This window comes from Lycium ferocissimum, chromosome 8 (genome assembly GCF_029784015.1).
Source record: "Lycium ferocissimum isolate CSIRO_LF1 chromosome 8, AGI_CSIRO_Lferr_CH_V1, whole genome shotgun sequence".
Lineage (NCBI taxonomy): Eukaryota > Viridiplantae > Streptophyta > Magnoliopsida > Solanales > Solanaceae > Lycium > Lycium ferocissimum.
Genome location: NC_081349.1, coordinates 15,678,992 through 15,699,376, shown reverse-complemented (window position 1 = coordinate 15,699,376; position 20,385 = coordinate 15,678,992). Strand labels below are relative to the sequence as shown.

At 34.1% G+C, this 20,385-nt stretch overlaps 2 protein-coding genes, 1 long non-coding RNA gene and 1 other non-coding gene across 4 annotated transcripts; 1 reads left to right on the top strand and 3 right to left on the bottom strand.

Annotated features, from left to right (window-relative positions):
• Positions 1-3,315: 3,315 nt before the first annotated feature.
• On the bottom strand, positions 3,316-4,281 carry LOC132066650 (uncharacterized). Its single transcript, XR_009416898.1, has 2 exons — positions 4,183-4,281; positions 3,316-3,685 (listed from the first exon to the last, which is right to left on the bottom strand). It is a non-coding gene; the product is annotated as an uncharacterized LOC132066650 (long non-coding RNA).
• Positions 4,282-5,007: 726 nt separating this feature from the next.
• On the bottom strand, positions 5,008-12,288 carry LOC132067343 (uncharacterized). Its single transcript, XM_059460544.1, has 9 exons — positions 12,008-12,288; positions 11,583-11,659; positions 9,537-9,639; positions 9,219-9,316; positions 8,969-9,099; positions 8,765-8,873; positions 8,260-8,451; positions 8,035-8,171; positions 5,008-5,542 (listed from the first exon to the last, which is right to left on the bottom strand). The coding sequence occupies exons 1-9, from the start codon at positions 12,240-12,242 to the stop codon at positions 5,254-5,256; spliced, it is 1,371 nt and encodes a 456-aa protein (XP_059316527.1). The 5' UTR covers positions 12,243-12,288; the 3' UTR covers positions 5,008-5,253.
• Positions 12,289-12,915: 627 nt separating this feature from the next.
• On the top strand, positions 12,916-12,987 carry TRNAG-UCC (transfer RNA glycine (anticodon UCC)). The gene has a single exon. It is a non-coding gene; the product is annotated as a tRNA-Gly (tRNA).
• Positions 12,988-13,703: 716 nt separating this feature from the next.
• Positions 13,704-16,986, bottom strand: LOC132067342 (uncharacterized). The gene is made up of 4 exons (XM_059460543.1): positions 15,590-16,986; positions 15,137-15,346; positions 14,787-14,878; positions 13,704-14,684 (listed from the first exon to the last, which is right to left on the bottom strand). The coding sequence occupies exons 1-4, from the start codon at positions 16,355-16,357 to the stop codon at positions 13,997-13,999; spliced, it is 1,758 nt and encodes a 585-aa protein (XP_059316526.1). The 5' UTR covers positions 16,358-16,986; the 3' UTR covers positions 13,704-13,996.
• Positions 16,987-20,385: the final 3,399 nt, after the last annotated feature.

The window sequence follows — 20,385 nt, the reverse complement described above, 5'->3', positions numbered from 1 at the left end:
GGCTCATAGAAGAATAGATATTTGGCCAAAGAACCATGCCTTATGAAAGAAGGGTTAGCCTTACATACCTTTCCGTTCAACTATTATATCACTTGTACGTTCTCCTTCAATGCTCACGTTTCTACCTTCATTAGAGTTATACTATCATTAGGAAATCGATGACTTAGCATACATGACTAAAGCTAGAGAAAATTGGACAGCATCTCCTTTATTAATACGACTTCCTCCATATCATATATCAACTCCCAAACATCAATAATAACATTCACAACATCATAACAATAGCCTTTATTCACCTACATTATCCTTACTTCTCAATTCCCTTCCAATCATCCGTATTCATGATCATAACACACTATTATGTTCATTCATATACAATGTCTATCCCATGTTCTCAATATCATCTATAACATGATTATAATCACAATACATCAAGAATCATGACTCAATTCAAACTATTATTCAAAAGTGACACTATTCCCACATTCATGACCCATTTTCTATATCCTTCTACAATCCAAGTGTTTCAACTTTTCAATACCTTAAATAACATGAAAATACCATAAAACTTATCTTAGATGGTGTAGGAATGACCCTTGGGTGGAAACACCTCACTTGAACAAAACCCTAGTTTCCACCACTTTGATTTCTTGTCTTGGATGAATTTTAATGGGTTTCTTACACTTGATTCACTTGGTTTGATGAAGTTGATCACTAATATCTCTTGAATTCTTGTGGGATAAATGTAGAGATGTTTAGAGAGAAGGGATGTGAAGGGAAATGAAATGAAATGAAACTTGGTCCCTTATTAATAATACACACTTCGATTGACAGGTTTCTACGGACCAACATACGGTCCGTATAAATTATACCGACCGTATGTCTGGCCGTAGATTTGGTCCGTGAGGTGTGCCATTTTGGGCTGATTATACGGCCAAACATACGGCCAGTATAATTTATACGCGCATGTTGGGCCGTATAATGCCCAGTTCTTCCGATCTCTTTCTTGTCGACTCGTTTGATCTCCAATCCTTATGAAACCTTCTTGACACTTGTTTATCACCTCATTAACAATCTAAGGGACGTTATAACTCTTCTCCAAGGCATCATTAGGTCATCATTAACTTGTTACTCGTAAATCCTTTCCGATACATATCGTATGCCTTGCCTTCTCTTGGCAAACTTTCTCGTCTAACATCAAACGTCTTTGAAATCTTAATTAGGGTCATCAATTGTCATTCTTCACTTATTGAAATACCATATACTTCGTGCTCTTCGTTAGTCTATTCACTGTGCATCAACAGAAATTTTTCGAGGTGTAACATTGTCGATACTAGGCATGGGCACATCATCAGCCAAGAATGTGTACGTCGGAGAATCAGTCACTTTCCAGTTAAGAATACGTGGCACATTATTGCTAATACGAATAGCGAGTTTTTTATCGACTGTAGAGCAACATTCGAAAAACCAAGTCTGTAGTGCAAGTGGGAACCCTCCAAGCCTGTACATTGTCAAAAACTCACACTGTTTATCCCTTGTTGTTTTGAGAATCTCTTCGAAGCATTTTTTCCCCCCAAGCATAAGTCTGATATTCACCACTTTCAACGATATCAAAATTTGTTTTGGAGATAGAGTGATCATTGGTATCCGAGAATAAGAAATGGTGGATGAATACCATCAAACTTATCTTGAACTCATCATCATCCGACTTCCATTACTTTTCCTTAAAGCGAGTAAGCAACTGCTCCCTCGTTATTGATGTGTTTTCTACAAAATACGTTTCCATCAACCTACTGGTGCTTGGTTTGTCATACATAGTTGCATCATCTTCAACACACTTCAAACCGGTATCCAAAACTCAATATACAACCGTCTTTAATCCACAACTCTCTTAACACAACAACATGCAATGTATAAGCTCGGAGGCACTCTCAAACCTAATTTTGTATTTCTATTTGCACACATTAAGGAAAACTTACGCCTTATGGGGCATACTTTTAGTTATGTTTTATGGCTTATAGGGACACACTCTTAGCTAACATTACCAAAACTTTCCCTTGAAAAGTTAAAAAAAATATATATATATGCTTCACGGGGATTTAAAGTAAAAAAGTCTCACGATATACACTTTTAGTTGTGTTTAAGTAAAAAGTACGCCGGAGGGCGTACTTTTAGTTGTGTTTAAGTCCGCGCAAAAAATGAATCCAAAATGGATAAAAAGTACTTTAATAAAACTCAACTTGATGGTTGATATCACTGATTCAATGTCAACATATTAGTTTCCTTCAAGTCCATTTGCACAAATACCATTTTCACATACCATAAATCTTCTTTTAATGTTTATTTCTTTCAAATTTCCAATAGACAAAAAACAAGTAAATAACTAAAAGAAACAAAGAAAGAGAGAGACAAACAGAGACATACAGCAATGGAATTTGGATGTTTTTGGAGATGAAGGTTCTTGGCAATGGAATTGGAAGGTTCCGTATTGATTTTGATTTGGAAAGGGGAACCCAAGAACTAGGTTTATGTTTCTTGATTTGATGAGAGAGAAGAAGTTATCCGTAAAGTTTATATACCTAAACAAAAAGTAGTACTAAGCGAAATAAAAAAGCTAAAAAAAAGTAGTAACTAAAAAGAGTAACTAAATTACTAATAATTGAAACTAAGTCAACACAAATTATTAAAAAGAAAAAGAAAGAGATTAGAATAGAACGTGGTCAAGTGATTAGAATAAGAGATTTGTACCTCGCGTAAAGTCGTATATTTAATTTTTTCTAAAAAAAAAATTGTGTAGTTACGGGGTTCGATCCGCGTATTGTATTCACCACCGGCACTACGCATGCCTTTGTCAAAATATTTATCTATACATTATGTATATATACATATATATGTCCGGGCATCCCCACGACAATCTAACCCTAGTCCAAAAATGTATCTAAAACAACTATCACGAAGATTTGAAGCTACGTATCGCTCAAGTATTCATTAAAAGCCTACCATGACAACTAACCCTAGAAAAATGAGAGTAAAGTCACCAACCTCCACTGAAGAAAAGAGAGTAAAGAAATCAGTAAACAAAAAGAGATACAAACACAGTTGAGAAAAATATCAAAAAAGCATATACGTATACAGAATTATACAAGCCTATATAAACACTATACAAGCCTATACAAAACCAAGTATGCTAACCAAATTGACTACATGCTACTCATCCTCAGTTAAACTATGTTACTTCAAATGAAACAGAGATGTTAGACAGATAAGTGATAGAAAGGATACCTTCAACTGAGATTTTCTTTCATTAAATTTACATCGAATAGATTCCCTTTGTTCTTTCGATAATGCATAAGAACTACATTCAACAACATTGACGACCTTTCTCTTTTTTTTTCTTTTCTTTTTGGCAGCATCATCTTCATCAACAAGTTTCAACCTCACTTTAGCTTTCTTAGGTCGACCACATTTCTTAGTCCTCGGCTTGATATTCTTAACCTTCTTCGGTTGTGAGCGGGTGATTCGCTTTGTTTCTTGTTGACAACTCTTTGTAATAACAACAGGGGACTCGAAATCATCATCATTTGCAACATCCGGAGTCAAAGGCAAATTGCTTGATGTGCCAACATTGTATTTAATCCCTCTACCTAAGAATCTTCAAACAACTTCTAGATGCAGACATTTTGACCTTCAACTCCAGGAAAAAGCAAACATGATAGTTGGAAACAAAATTTAGAAACAAACCCTAAAAAACGGCTAAAATCAACCCACATTCTACCAAAATTTAGAAACAAACCCTAAAAAACGACCAAAATCAACCCACTCTACCAAAATTCAGAAACAAATCATAAAAACAACCAAATCAACCCACATTCTACCAAATTTCAGAATCAAACCATAAAAAACAACCAAAAGCAACCCACGTTCTACCAAAATTCAGAATCAAACCATAAAAAAAAAACCAAAATCAACCACATTCTACCAAAATTCGCAAAAAAAAACATAAAAATGAACATGCATACTAAAATCGAAACAAAAAAAAAAAACTCAACAAAAGCTAAAAAAAAAAAGAACAAAAAGAATCCTATAACCAATGTGAAAAAATGAGGGAAATAATGATAGTTGATATACATGTATGAAGGAAAACATAGATAAGCAAAAAAGAAGAATGGGAAGTATCATTACCTGAGCTTGAAGTTGAAATCGTGAATAAGAAGTAGGAACAAAGAAGAGAAAGTAACGTAATTGGTGGGTCCCTTCCTTTTTTATGATTTTTTCCCGTTCGATTTTTTCCCTTTTTTTTTTTAAGTGTAATGGGTCTTTAAGTGTAATGGGCTAACAGAGTGTAAAGTAAATTAAGTTTACACTGAATGTGGGCTACTGCGGGTAAGAACTTCAAATATGGGCCCAATTTGGTTGCAATTGAGTCCCAATTAACATACAATGTAATTAACTCAAAATTAAAGACCACCCCAAATGAAGGGCAATTCGCGCAAAAAAAAAAAAAAACATATATAGTATTTATTAATTTAGCGTAAATATCAAATGTAATAAAAAAAATCTTCCTCATAATTTGCTGGTGATGGTTTTATGGCTACTGAGTAACAGCCAACAGGCATGAGCTGGTGATTTCTAAATTCCAAATACTCTTTCAACTTCAACCAAAATGTCAAAACGTATTCCCCAAAAAAAAAAAAAAAAATGTCAAAACGCCTAATAAAGATCTTTGTAATAACAGTAAGGGTTCGTTTGGTATGACGGATAAACAAATATAGTCCTCGGATAAAATTTAGTGCCAACTTATCCCATATTTGGTTGGAACAAAAACTCAGGATAACTAATCCCGGGATTAGTTATCCCGGGTTTATAGTGTTTTTTTATCCCACCTTGAGGGTGGAATAACTAATCCCGGGATAAGTTGTTTCCAACCAAACGAGCCCTAAAGGATATAAACTACGTCTTTGCTAATCTAGCTCAACAAGAAGCACTTCCAAACTTTGCAATGTCAAATTTAACATGCCACTACTTCCAATATCAAGCCCTCACAGCTTTCTGAATTGCAAATCCATTAATCCGAGTTAAAAAGAAAATTATAAAGATTACAAGCCTAAAAGTACTGCATACACTCTCTAACTTGGACAAGACTCACTAAAGACTAGATTCAATAGATTGAATTTCAGGAGAGGCATACACATTGAAACATGGCGGCATTTTGGACAAACCAAAACGAACATGCATGGAAATTAGCACCCGAAATCACACTGCAGCTTCCAAGACTGCTTGAAATTGAGAAGGCACTCGAAGCATGGGAGCTTGGATTTCACCTGGTTTACCTAGCTGACCACAGGCGGCCATTTGATCGTCTCCTCTACTCCATCGGAAAAGCACGACACATCCTGCTTCAGCGAGGATGTCTCTGAACTCGAGTATCTTCTCTTTTTTAGTCGGTTTGAAGAAGGATCCAGAATGAGGGTTAAAAGTGATCAGGTTAATCTTGCATGGAATGCCCTGGACAAGATAGATTAGTCTCTTTGCATCCTCAACACTGCAATAAAATTTCAACAATGAGAATCTACAAAGATACAGCAAGTAAACAGAATCTCATATTCTGCTTGATTAAGCAAGCCAACTGATTCTGAGAAAGCTTGTATCTAGAGGGGAAAAGCAAGTATGTGTCTTGGGTAGGGGCTACGCAAGTAAATCCGAAACTAAATAAGAATATCCCCAAATTCATCGGAACGAAACATCCTGATAGTCATTCTCCATGAAGTCGGAAGGACGGCACTAATCCATGAAGCAAATGGATTCATTAGCATAGGAACAAATAGATACATGACTGTTCAAAGTGTAAGAGAGGAATTGCAACAAACAACAACTACTACACCACAAATCCCAAGCAAGTTGGGAAGAGAGAGTTGCAACGGCTCTTTTGTTTTGCGCAGTGCACAAGCTATTGGATTGTGGAGGGGAAGTAGAAGTGGGAGGAAGTTGTGTGATTGACTTGCACCTTAAATATGCAGGATGGAATTGCAAAATGTAGGTCATTAGGGTAGAGTTGGCACAATTATGCTGCAAGTCCAACCCCACAGCCCATGCTTTTCATTTCCAATGTATTTCATATCTCCGTGTATTTACTCTTCCACATCAAGGCTTTTTTTTATAACTGAGAATCCCCACGGGCCAGTGGCTAGACCAAAGCCCTTGGGGCTCATTCACATCAAGCCTTTTCAGCATTCATTTTCTTTTCAAAAAGGCCTTTTCAGCATTAATTTTGAATATATTTACAGTTTTCTCTATAAATACTTTTTAATTTTCTCCCATTTGCGTAACTAATCATCATCTTTTCTACTCTTATTAGCTTCATTAATAATTCATTTCTAGAAACACGAGTATTTCCCTTTCTTTTTTTTTTTCTTTTTTTTTTGAGATGGTAACACTGAGTATTTCTCTTTCTAGAGATAACTATCTTGCACAAGAATGACGACATTATCTTGCACAATTCACATTGGTACAATAGATGGTAGAAATGCTGAAACAATCAAAGTAACGCTGTAGACCAGATTTTGCAGAAGTAGAGTAGTTTATGCAACCTCGAGAAACATTTATCTCAGCAAAGAAAGTAAATTACACTTATAGTGTCCCTTCTGGTATTTTCCTTTAGACTTTAAAAGTAACAAAGGCAATTTAACTGTTATGGCAGATAGTAACTCCAACCAAAGGGCCATTACCCTTCCTCTCTCTAGGGTAGTCACTCTTTTAGACTGAGAAGTATGAGAGCCCGTTTGGATTGGCTTATAAGTCAACTTATAAGCTTTTAGACTTAGAAAACAGCTTAAATTAAGTTAAAAAGTGCTTAAAATAAGCCAAAACCAAGAAGTTGCTCAACCCCAACTTATTTTTTTTTTGGCTTAAAAGCCATTTTGGTTTGACCAACAACTTTACCCTTTTATCCCTTATATTTTCTGTTAATTCCAATACTAGTTTATATGGCAAAGGTTTAAAAGCACTTTTTTTCACAAACAGGCTCTCAATAAGTTTATATGGCAAAGTAGAAATGAGAAAAAGCCCCAAATAGTCCTTATGTATGACTGTCGGCATATTTTGATCCTGATTATATACCCATGGAAACAAATAGTCCTTTATTTGATCAAATCAAACAGAACACATCCAAACTAACAGAAAGCTCATTATTTTAACGGACGGATGCTGAAGTTAATAGCAAAAAGATGAGGAAATCAGTCATCTAGCCAGCTTGGCCATTTGAGAAGAGAGAGAAACCCTACAAAATCAAAAGGCCTCCTATCTGCTCAGTCTATGTCTCTTCCCTCCTCCCTCTCGCTAATTTATTTCAGTCACTTCTTCGTATGAAAATTTCTCTCAAAACTCCAAGGGAAAACATCTCTGTTTCTCCAAAACAGAAGAACCCCATTGCTCCTACATTTTTTCACTCAACATTCCCAAAAATAGTCTTAAGAGAACAAAAAATTAAACAGAGAGAGAGAGAGAGAGACCAAAGCATCATTTAGTATGAAACCTCCCACTCACAGCTGTCTCCCCATAATATTATACAAGCAACTTTTTTTCTGTTGATATTTTGCGTCTGGCAGTTTATCCTTAGTCAACGGCGGATGTGAATATGTGGATATTTCTGGGAGCGTTAACTTAGATGAATTTTTAAGTCTGAATTTTGAGGGGAAGTAAGTTCCTCTGATAAATCAACTGGTAACCGAAGAGACAACGATAGTGAATATTTAGAAGACTGATTTTGACACCAAACTAACAGCAAAAACTAGAGCATGTCTCAGTAGAAAGCTTGAAGATGAATAGGCTTTTTGTCTTTTGTTTATTTGTTTAGTTTGCCAAGGTTTCGTTAAGTTCTTTCATATTTCAGTTAGTTGAAGTGTGTTCCATTTGATGGGACCAGAAGTGACTCTTTTTCACAAAGATAAAGGACTATCATGTTCAAGACATACACTGGGCAAGACATACACTGGGGACTAAAATAAATACTCTTGAAGGAAAAAACAAGGTATGTACCTATCATTAACTCCAGCAAGCATTACATACTCAAACAGAACTTTGTACTTATGTTTTGATTGAAGCTCCTCTCTTAGTGTTCCAAGAAGCAAGTTCAAGTTAAATTTGCGGTTAATTGGCATGATCCAGCTTCTGACCTGCAATATTTCGTTAGTGTGAATCAATATAGGACGCTATTTGTTTCTCCATTTGCCTCACAAGAATTAAGTTGCCCAAGGGAAATACCTCATCAGTTGTAGCGTTCAAACTGACTGCCAAAGCACAATTAGACTCGCGAAGAAAGCGCTTAAGCTGGGGCACGAGCCCACTTGTAGAAACGGTGACCTTTCGAGGACTAAAATGAAGTCCTTGTTCATCGACCAATATGTCTGCAGCTTTTATGACATTCTCAATGTTGTGAAGTGGTTCTCCCATTCCCTGGAGTCAGTTATTTGATCATGATTAGTTAATAGCAAATACTGATTGCTTAGGAAAACAGACAGAATAAAGGAAGAAGAGACAAAAGGTCTTTTATTCTAGTTCCTCATTGACATAGAGCCAAAATCTCAGGCAGGACTTTGTAATATATATAGCTATATAGCGTGGAAGAGAAGGACTAGCAAAGCTGGCCACATTGCATCAAGCAAGGGTGTTCAGCTTACTAGGAGTTAATACATGGTAATCCTGGTAAAATTTTGGGAGGTATGTTAAGCATGTTCAGCTCAGGAAATCAGTTCAATCATATACATACCATAAACACAACATTGCTAATTGGCCCAACTTCACTGGATAATAACCGTCGAGCTAAGACAGCCTGCTCAACTATCTCAGAAGTAGATAAATTTCTCTTCAGACCCATTCTGCAAAGTAGATTCGTGTAATTAAATAACGGGGGCTAATTGAGAAGATGTTAATTGGAAAACAACCAAAAGGCTAAAAGGCTGCTAGAGCTTACCTGCCAGTGTAGCAAAACTGGCAATTCATGGCACAACCTACTTGACTAGATATACAGACGGTGTTCCTGCCCCGCTCACAAGGTATCAGAACAGTTTCTATTACCAGATCATCTTCCAACTTGAATAACATCTGTAAGATCCTGTGAGTTATATTTATCAAGTGATGAATCAAAAACAAATAAATGGCACCATAGAAACTATAAATGTGCTAATAACTGAAATTCTACATATGACACAAGCTATGTCTACCTTTTTAGTTCCATCAGACGCTGTCAGAATTTCTATCAAGTTTAACATCTTAAATTCAGCATGTTCACTCAACATTTTCCTGAAATCTTTATTCAAACCTGGAAAAAATAAAAATAATATACCATTGATGAGACATAGCTGTAGCTGTAACTACCATCAAATATCTAGAAAATTATAGATAAACACGGCAAAATGCATATTAAGGAAGATCCAGACAGATTCAGAACCCTTTTCTTCCATAAGTAATAAACGCTATCAACACTATTCAACATAGAGACTTTGACAGCAAGAATATGTGTACGGGAAAGCAAAATACACCTTCTAGTTCCTCACTGCTTTGAGCCCAAATATTATCCCCATACAGACGTTTCCATAACATCAGTGCCTGCCCAGGCTTATAACCATGTGACTGAACCCATTTCTGTTAAACAAGAAGGCATAGTGACATTAGTAACCATGGCTGGACATTGAACAATAGAATCAAACACAGATATCAAAACTGATCTCAAAATTCCAAAACAAGATTGTAGCTTAAGCCAAGAAGAAGACAATCCATTCTCAATCTTGGAACTTTCCTCAAGTCTGCAAGGTTAACTTAAAATACACGGAACGAACAATTGAAGTATGAATTCTATGACACAGCTAATCTCATCAATCCAAAAAAGCTTTAAACCGTTAAGCAGTAAAAACCAAACAAGACTAATTCCTATCAAGATGGCAGCTTTCCTCAAATTTCAACAAAGTTTACCATAATACACAACAGGAACAACCAAATTCGCATGCCATTAGACACAGCTTTGCTTATGTTCGATTTGTTGAGGCTTGCTTGACTCTCAGGCTGTATAACGGCTTATACTGCTCGCCTTTGTTTGATATGTTCATTCAGTACTAGTACAAACAACAACTACACCAAAGTGGAAGCGCTAGTATAAAAGCTAAAAGTAGCTAGCCTATAGTAGTCGGCGTAACCAAAGCCTAACGACAACATAAAATTAGGCTTAATCTCAAGAACGCAAACCAAGTTTGAATACTTAAGCAGTAAACAAGCCTAAATCACTATCAAGATTGCAACTTTCCTACCAAAATCAACCTGGCCAACCAAAATATACCGCAGGACCAACCGAAATATCAACCTGGTCAACCAAAATATACAGCAGGGCCAACCGAAATACACTTACCAAGTGAGTGAACTTAATCTCAAAAATGCAAAACAACTTTGAACCTTTAGCTGTATAGATTGAAAAGGACTAAATCCCTATCATTCTTGCAACTTTCCTCAAATTTCAACAATGTTTACCAAAATACACAAACAGGAACAACCCAAATACACCATGAGACAGCTTAATCTCAAGAACGCAAAACAAGTTTGGATCTTTAAGCAGAAAACAAGACTAAATCACAATCAATATTGCAACTTTCCTCAAATATCAACCCAGTTAACCAAAATATACAGCACTACAGCAAGACCAACGGAAATACACTTATCAAGTGAGTGAGCTTAATCTAGAAAACACAATCAAACAATTTTAAACCCTTAAACAGTAAAGAAGATTAAACCACAATCAAAATGGCAACATTCCTAAGATATCAGCCTGGTTAACCAAAATATACAGCAGAACCGACCAAAAAACAGTTACCGAGTGAGTAAGCTTAATCTCAAAAACACAAAAACACAATACTGAACCTTTAAACAGTAAAGAAGATTAAATCACTATCAAGATTTCAACTTTCCTCAAATATCCACCCTGTTAACCCAAATATACAGCAAGACCAACCAAAAGTCCAAAACACATTTACCAAGTGAGTGAGCTTAATATCAAAAACAAAACAACAACAACCCAGTGAAATCCCACAACGTGGGGTCTGGGGAGGGTAGAGTGTACGCAGACCTTACTCCTACCAAGGTAGGACGGCTGTTCCGAAAGACCCTCGGCTCAATAGAAAGCATAAAAAGAGGTCAGATAAGGCCAAGAAATTCAAAGTGATATGGAAATGAAAATAACGAAAGCGACTAAGCCATGATGAAGCAGTTTGCAAAGAGGCAGTAGCTATCACATATAAAATAAGATAATCAAAGTACAGAAAATAACAGATAGTAGCAGAAATCAAAGCACAAGAACTTATATCGCGATAATGCGACTACTAATATGAAAGGATAATATCAAAAAAAAAAAAAAAAAACAATTTTGAAACTTTAAACAGTAAAGAAGATTAAATCACTATCAAGATTTCAACTTTACTCAAATTTATACTACACTAACTAACAAATGAACATGTAATTTATTTCGGAAGATTAAATCACTATCAACATTTCAACTTTACTCAAATTTACACTAGGCTAACTAACAACTGAAATACACATACCTCAAGATCAGTATATCTCATCCCTTTCAAAACCACTTTCGAATCCTTCATTGGATACCCATTTTGTCCATCACCTCCTACATACAAAAAAGACACAGGAAAAGTAAACACATAAGCAAACAAGAACTTCTAAGCATATAAACATAAGGATAAACAACAACAACAACAACATCGCCAGTGTAGTCCCACAAGTGGGGTCTGGGAGGGTAGCCCTACCTCTGTGGGGGTAGAGAGGCTGTTTCCGATAGACCCTCGGCTCAAAAGAAAAGACAAAGATTTAAAGCATGATATCAAGATAAATACAACAAAATATCAAGATAAAAGGCAAATGGTGCAACAAGTAGTAATACACATGGAAGAAATTAAACTAAGCGAATTACTACCTAACACTACTACTAAAGAGAACACAACATAAGGGTATTTACCAGAAAGGTTGTTAGTTTGAGGTGTTGGTAGAACATGAGAGGTATAAGAAGAATATTGAGCTGTTGTAACTAATCTATAATGGGTTGTAGTGAAATGGGGTTTTCTTGAAGGAAACAACTTTAGAAAAGATTTGGGTTTTACTGAACAAGATTTTGTGTAATTGGAGAATGGAAAAGTAGTTGTTCCAAGCAAAGCAGAGGTGCTGCTGCCATTGGAGAAGCGAATTCTCCTCATCCTCACATACACAACTCTGTCATCTCCACAGACGCTATACCAAGATTTTGTCAACTGAAATCAGAGTCTTAAGGAGTGAACAGTTTTGGTCCCTTATGTTTGAGGTATGTTTAAAATTGTCCCTTAGGTATACATTAAACCATTTTGGTCCTTTGAATTTGTTGATAATTAATATTTTTACTTCGTCAAATATTTATGGAACTTTGACTGTTACTATTGGATTCGAGGGGAATTATGAAAAAAGAAATTACTCACATTTAGAGATGCAATTTTTATTGCTTCTGTTATTTTTGATTTATTTATAGATTCTAATGGAGCTTTTTGAAGTGTAATTTTGCTATTTTTGATTTATTTTTAGAGTCTGGTGCATGCAACTTTTTGAGGTGTAATTTATGCATATTTATTACTCTCGTCTTTTTAATGTCTAGTGCAGCTATTTGTGTTGCATACTTTAGAATTAGAAGAAATTTTCTTGATGTTAATGATTAAATCTTCATTTTTTTCGTTGTTTCTATCAAAAATAATGAATATTAATTGTTAATACTTAGCAGAAGCTAAAAGTGTTTCTTTTTGTAAAACTTAAAGGACCAAAATTATTCAGTGAATGCTTAAGGAGTATTAGGCACCATTTTATCGCTGACAAATTGGTCATTACGGCACCGATAGACAACTAGCGTTTGTAGTCCAACGGTTAGGATAATTGCCTTCCAAGCAATAGACCCGGGTTCGACTCCCGGCAGACGCAACTGTTTTTAAAGAATTTTCCTTAATTTTTTTTTTTTTTTTGTTTCTGATCAGATTTTGCTCGTCCATTATTCCCAAAATTCTTCGTTCAACTTCGAATATAATGTGCTCTTTGGATCAATTTTTTTTTGTTACGAATATGGTTGTATAAATGCTACATGCTCTAATGTATAAAATGAGAAGATTACCTCAGATCATTTCATTATATCTTAGTGAGACTTAACAATGCGTCAATCTGCGCAAAAGATTTATGTTGACGAACCCATTTAGTTAGGTCTAGTGATCTAAATGAAGCTTTTAATTTGCTTAAAGATTTTGATATCCGTGGGAAATGTAGAAAATTTTTAGTGCTGGAAACCCCCTACTTTATCCTAAAAGACAATTTAATGAGAAAAGATTGCCGAAAATTGTGTTGTTATATCTTATGTAGACCTTCAAATGAAACCTATGCATGATATTATGAAAACTGATCATGTTAGAAAGATGAGGTAGGCTTAAAATCGCGTAAAAAAAAAAAAGTTGTCATGAAAGGGGTACAATCTCTTGAAATCCATGCGACACAAAATAGAAGCAAAAGATGCTGGTGATTCCAATTAGTTAAGATTTATGCTAGTCATATTGGTATAATAATAAGATATCATACAACTAACCCTAACAACAATGTATATAAACTCAAATACTTTGAAGTGGCAATGGATAGTCCATCTAATAAATCTGTTCACTGCAATTGTCAACTATTGAAACAGCTCCCTCATATATAACAGGAATGCGAACAATAATAGAACAGCATTTTTCATGTAACAGAAAACCTTATTCTATAGCAATAAATTTCTGAATCAATAAACACATATCATCATATAGTACTGCAGTTTACAACTATAGTAATTTTACCAAATGACAGAAAGGGGTGGAAACCAAACACAAAAATAAAACAAGAGTCTCCACAAACTTATCAAAGAATATTTGATACAATACAATAAAAATCTCAGTTTCTTAAACGCTCCTTTTCCTCAGGGATTCTTCACCTTGATCCTCAACTTTCTGGCAACTTGTCCTGCTTTAGGATGAATAGGACGTTTATTCGAATCAAACTGTTCCACTTCTACCCAATTAATCACTTTAAGCAAGAGTGATTGAGGGACTTTGCCAGAAGCATCTGGTTCCGCTTTTCCTTTAGCCTTTTTCAGCCCTTTCTCCAGTGCCTTTTCAAGAAAATCCATAAACCAACTTCCTGATTCACTCTCAATTTGCTTTCCTAATTTGATTGTATTGGAAATGCTGCTGCTAATCGAAGACGAAGCTGGTTTCTTGTTCTCATCGTTCTCATTTACGTTAGTATTCAATGCAGCTCCTTTTCTCTCCTTGGTTGATGATCTCAAATGCTTTCCAAGAATTGACTTTTGATCAGTCCTCTCAGGAAATACTGCAATGGATTTGTAAAGTGCAGCTCTCCTTTTTGATGAATTAGATTCATTGTCCCGTGATTCCTCAAGTGAATTCTGCACTATTTCGTGTAAAATAGGGCCCCCGCCATTCTCTTGTTCAGCATTTTGTGACGTTTCGTTTGAAGCTGTTGCTGCTTGAATTGATACCATTTCCGCTACAGCTTGCGCGATTTGTTCATGAAACTCGAGAAATTTATCGAAACAGGCTGCTGGTGCATCCGGTTTTGCAGCTCTACTCAAGTTCGAAAACATCCTTCATAGACATAGCGGTATATATAAATCAAAGTCAGGTCAAAATGTATTTTACTACTAAAAGCAAAGAAAACACAACAACAAATAATCAAAAGTTCCATACTTCAAAGACCGCACGAGATTTTCTGTAGCTGATGCATCCCTCAGTGCTTGAAGAGCAATTTTCTGTGCATTTTCCCTTTGCTGTACAGCTTCCTAATGAACATCACAAATGACTTATTTGAGATAAGGCTAATGTTCCAACAAAAGACAAGAACTGTCCATATAAATATTCGTCCTCCAAAATAATAGCCAGCAAATGTATAATATACATAAAATATACATTTTTTTGATGCATAATAGTGTATATTTTTGTATATTTGCCTAGCAAAATGTAATTGTTTTTGACAGACCGCCCAAATCTGTAACTTTCGCTATAATTAAACAATGCAAAAAACCGCACGAAGATGTTACCTTTCCCAAGATACTAAGTTTTCCAGGCAAATTTACAGTCAGACTGGTATTGTCATGTGTTGAATCAATAGGCTGAGATTGTTGTTGCTGTTCCTGAGAAGACTTTTTCGAATTGGTAACTCTTTGAGACTCTCTACCTACTGTTGGAGAAGCTGCCATTCTTGCACTCCTTAAACTTGGTGGTGGAGTTGAACTTTTCTTTTCTTGTGTCTACACACAACAAAGAAAAAGAATCAAATTGCAACATATAAGATAACACACATTGAACTATACAATCAAACCTCTCTATAACGACGTTGTTTGGAGAATTTTTGGCTGCTATTGCGAAATACAGTTATAGATAACATATAATATAGTAACATAAATGAAATATCGGTTCTAAAGAAACCATTAGCTATTATATTGTTATGGAGAGGTCTGATTGTACATACATAAAGGGGAAAATGTACCTACACTTGAGTTTAAAGGTGAATTGACAATTCTTTGTTCTCGATCGCGATCTGTTACACTTCTGCTCCTAGGAAACTTCATCATACTAGGTGTCGCACAACTTTTTCTCACCATAGAAGGACTTTCCCTTTTAGCCTCCATCAATTTACCCAACAACGCGCCACCAGCTGATGACCCTAATTTTCCGCGAATAACAGGTGACATTGGGATAACTCGCGCGAATTTCACAGCACTAGACTTCTCTTTTATCGGTGTACATTGATCGAAATCAATAGGAACAGGCTTCAAAACTTGAGGAGATGAAGCAACAAATTCTCCTCCTCCACCTATTCCCCAAGAACCCCTTCTTGGTGGAGCTGACATATTCTGATTGTTTTTTTGTTCAACTTTTTCGCCTTTTTCTCTCAACCCCATTAATGGTTCTGGAGTTCCAACAAGAGGATGCCTACCAGGGAGTGGTTTCGCGCCTTTAACGATAGGAACAGGCGAACCAGGCTCTAATTTATCAACATAAATGAACTGTCCTAGCTGCATTTTGTTGCTTAGTACTAAATCATCTTGTTCATATGGAAGACTTACATAAATGGAATGTGAAGAATCTGAAACTTTGATGAAAAATCCATGTTTTGGCCATAGATTTTTCTCATCAAGATCTGCAGGAACAATATCAGTAACCTGTAAAAGTGAACTCCTATGTTCACTTGTTGGCTTTAGACCTGATTTCATCCCATTTAGTAACTTCAACAAAATCCCTGGTGCTAATGCTGCCATAATAATCTTGAAATTTTTCTACAACCCCAATTCACTCAAATTCTTGAAATTTTGGAAATTACAGAAAGCTAAGACCTTTTAGAATTTTTGAAGAAAATAACATCAAGATAACCCCAATTCACTCAAATTCTTGAAAATATAGAAATTATAGAAAGCTAAGAATTTTTCAAGAAACAAAAATATCAAGACAACCCCAATTCACTCAAATTCTTGAAATTTTAGAAATTACAGAAAGTTAAGATCTTTCATAAATTTCAAGAAAAAAATACATCAAGACAACCCCAATTCTTGAAAATTTAGAAATTATAGAAAGCTAAGACAATTTTCAAGAAAGTTGAGTAGAGCGAGTCAAGAATAAAATGTATGAGTAATATATCAAAGTTGACACAAAGCTGTTAAAGATTGATTAATACAAAGAAGAAATTGACTATTTCAGAGTGTTTCTTGTTGATTTTTTTAAGAGCTATGGTTCAGTGAATATGTGAGGTTTAACGGTAAACTAGTAGAGAAAGATGAAAGGGTTTAGTGGGTCCCAAAATGAATGAATTTTTAAAATTTGTGAGTTTTGGAACGTTGAGTTCGTGTAACGGTCATATGTTGTGAGTGAGTGATATCAATGTTTTTGGTTTCTTTTTTTTCTTTGAATGATCAGCGGAATTAAACAAGATACCCGTGTCCCTCTTTATAGTAGTAGTAGTAGTAACTTCTTCTTTTTTCTTGCTTTTTTGTGGTTAAAATTTTGTGAGTGAATATTTATGACTTTTTGCATTTATTCCCTAAGGGGTCGTTTGGTAGCAGGTTAGGATTTTACAGGTATTAGTAATATAGGTATTAGTTATGCAAATATTAGTAATGTAGATATTAGTTATGCAGGTATTAGTATGTAGGGTATGGTTATGTAGGTATTAGTTATTCGGGGTTTACTTATGCATGGATTAGCTATGCATAAATTATTTATTTGAATGTTAGTTTGTTCTATTAAAAGGTAATATATATTATATACTTTTTAAAATTAAAATATTATATATATATATATATATATATATATATATATATATATATTACAAAATATTATATTAAAAATTATATAAAAATATTTGTTTAGAAAAGGAAAGTATTTAAGTAGGAAGTCATAAGGGTAATATTGTCATTTTAACTTTTTATTCATGTATTAGTTATTCCATCTTCTACTCCGCATAAAATAATACATGTATTAGTTATAACTTACACTTACGCAAACGTGTATTAGTTATACGGGTTTCGAAATTGCAATCCAAACGTCGTACTAATTTTATACTTGAATAACTTACTTCTTAACTAGCTACCAAACGCGGTATAAATATGTAGAAATTAATACATGAATAAGGTGGTTCTTACTAGCTACCAAACGGTGTATTAGTTATGCAGAGAATAATACATGAATAAGTGGTCTCTTAACCAGCTACGAAACGATCCCTAAAGAGCCTTAAACTTTTCTAACGAGCAAAAATTTACCACAAATCAAGTGTTTACACCGGATTAATAAATGTATGATATTGTGTCTTACAAATACACTTTTTACTATGATTTGTTAACTCTTAAGATTACTTTAGTTAAGTATAAACGCGCGATACTGATAAGAATATACCAGTCTCTTGCTTCTGATCATATTTGTAAATAGAATGAAAAGGAACAAGACTTCCCAACTATCAAATATAACCTGTAGAATTAGAGAGTGTTTGCTTCTCTTATTTGTGGATAGAATGAAAAGGAACAAGAAGACTTCCCAACTGTCAAATAAAACCTAAAGAATTAGAGAATATTTGTCTATTTACTTCTATGGTAAGTCTTACTTGTTGGTTTCTTACATGGGTAGATGATTCTAACACTTTTTTCTTTATACTTGCATAATAGTGGATTAAGATAAAATCAAATAAAACGATATGGATAAGTGAAAATTTATATAACTGATCCTAATTTGATTGAAATTGAGCCGTAGTTATTATATGAGTAAATGTCAAAGATTTAGTGAATATGAATATAAAATATTTTATGAATTGATAATTCGGGGTGTACAAATAAAACCAACAAACGCAAATCAAAAACGATAAATCGAGAAAAAAAATTTCGATTAATAGTTTGGTTTGACTTGGTTTGGTGTTGAAAAAAAAAAAATCCGACCAATATTGGTTTGGTTTGGTTTTAGCTAAAAAAAAGTCAAACTGAACCAAACCAACCTGATATTACATGTATTCAATTTTTAAAATATTTTATACATAAAAATATTTATTTGTAATGTAATTTATAAACATTTCTTAAATTTTTTCATAGTTTTTTGCCTTTTATCATATTATTTCAAGCTTGAACTTAGAATTTTGAATGTCAATAAGTTTTATATCACATGGATGTTAATAACTCAACTAAAGTTCAAACCAAAACCAACTCAACACTAATGCTAAAAAAAGAAATTCAATTCTAACACTAGGAATAACAATAATATTGGATATCTATTCTTTAGTTTTGCATAATTGGTTTAGAGAGTGAAAATTCATAACTTAATTTTTTTCTTTGTCATGTAATTAATACTTATTAGCTTTATTTTAGCATGACTTGGTGTTTTTAGATTATAGTCATTTTCTTTATGTCTTATTAATCAAAGAATATTTATTTTAATCGATTTTATTATCTTTTTTGTTGAATATTTAATACAATGTCATCACTCATGTCACATTTTGTGTTATTTTCTTAAGAAACACCTTAATTATATAGTTGTATCTTACTAGGATTAAAGAAATATTTGAAGTAAATGTTATATGTTTTATCTGAAGACTTCTCCGGAAAAAAACCCGAAAAACCCGAGAAAACCGAATAATCAGAGAAAAACCGAAGTTGAAAAACTCGAACTTTATTAATTTGGTTTGGTGTATAAATTTAAAAACTCGACGCAATTGATTTGATTTGGTATTTGAAATATTCGAACTAACCCGATTCATGTACATCCCTACCCCTATCGATAATGAATTGAATTTGAACTGAGAAATTCCTCCAAATTGAAGGCAACTGAGCAAACAACAAATAAGTAGGCTGTCTGTTTTTTGTGATGTCTTATCCATATGGTAATATATCTAGCTAACTCTCTATTCTTTTGCTAAGCATATTTTGGATAGTTAATATAATAATTTGGTTTGTTTTGGAAACCTTTGTGTCATACATGACGCCAGTAGCTCTAGTAATGTAATCACTGTTTAATCTCGTTATTATATATAACTATCTATTATGATTAAAAAGAACAACGAAATGACAACTTTTGTAAATCATTTATTTTTTCATTTTCTCCTTTACAAGATTTATTCACTATAATCTTCCCAACAGACAAAAGCAAAATGGTCATAATTAAAATTTCTCCTCGTGGAGTGATTCATCAATTGAATGTTGATTTCAGTTGATTAATCCTAACAAGATCCACCACAGCAATATTCTTGTCTTTCAAGAAAAAGTTTTCCAGTTATATCTACTTGCTTAACAAAGGATTTAAGTGCTAAATAAGAATCAAAAAGGCAAAAAATGTAATAATTCAAATCTTCTTCGCTGCTTATTTAATCAAAAATCAATTCTTTGCCACCAAAAGAATAAAAAGTAGGATAGTTTTCTTCTTCACTTTCCTTCTTTAAGTTGGGATTCAAAGGGAAAATAATTTGTAATATATAAAAAGACATTATTATAATATGATTTGGTCAAGTGACCTACATATTGAAAAACTAATATAAAGAAGCATAAACTCTATTGGGAGAATATGATAATATAGATCTTACATGTTACATTGTATGATAGAGATTTTTTAATTTATAAGGCAAAACCTTTTCTTCCAAGAAAAGGACTAGCCAAATATGAAAGAGAATTATATTTTCCCTCCAGAAAAAGTAAAGCAATTATGGTTATACTTTGACTTTCTTTCAAAAGAAAAGTAAAACTCAAATATGGTAGGAAAATCAGGTCAAAACCCTAACACTTTATTCAAAGGGAAAATAAAATATTATTAACCAACAAAA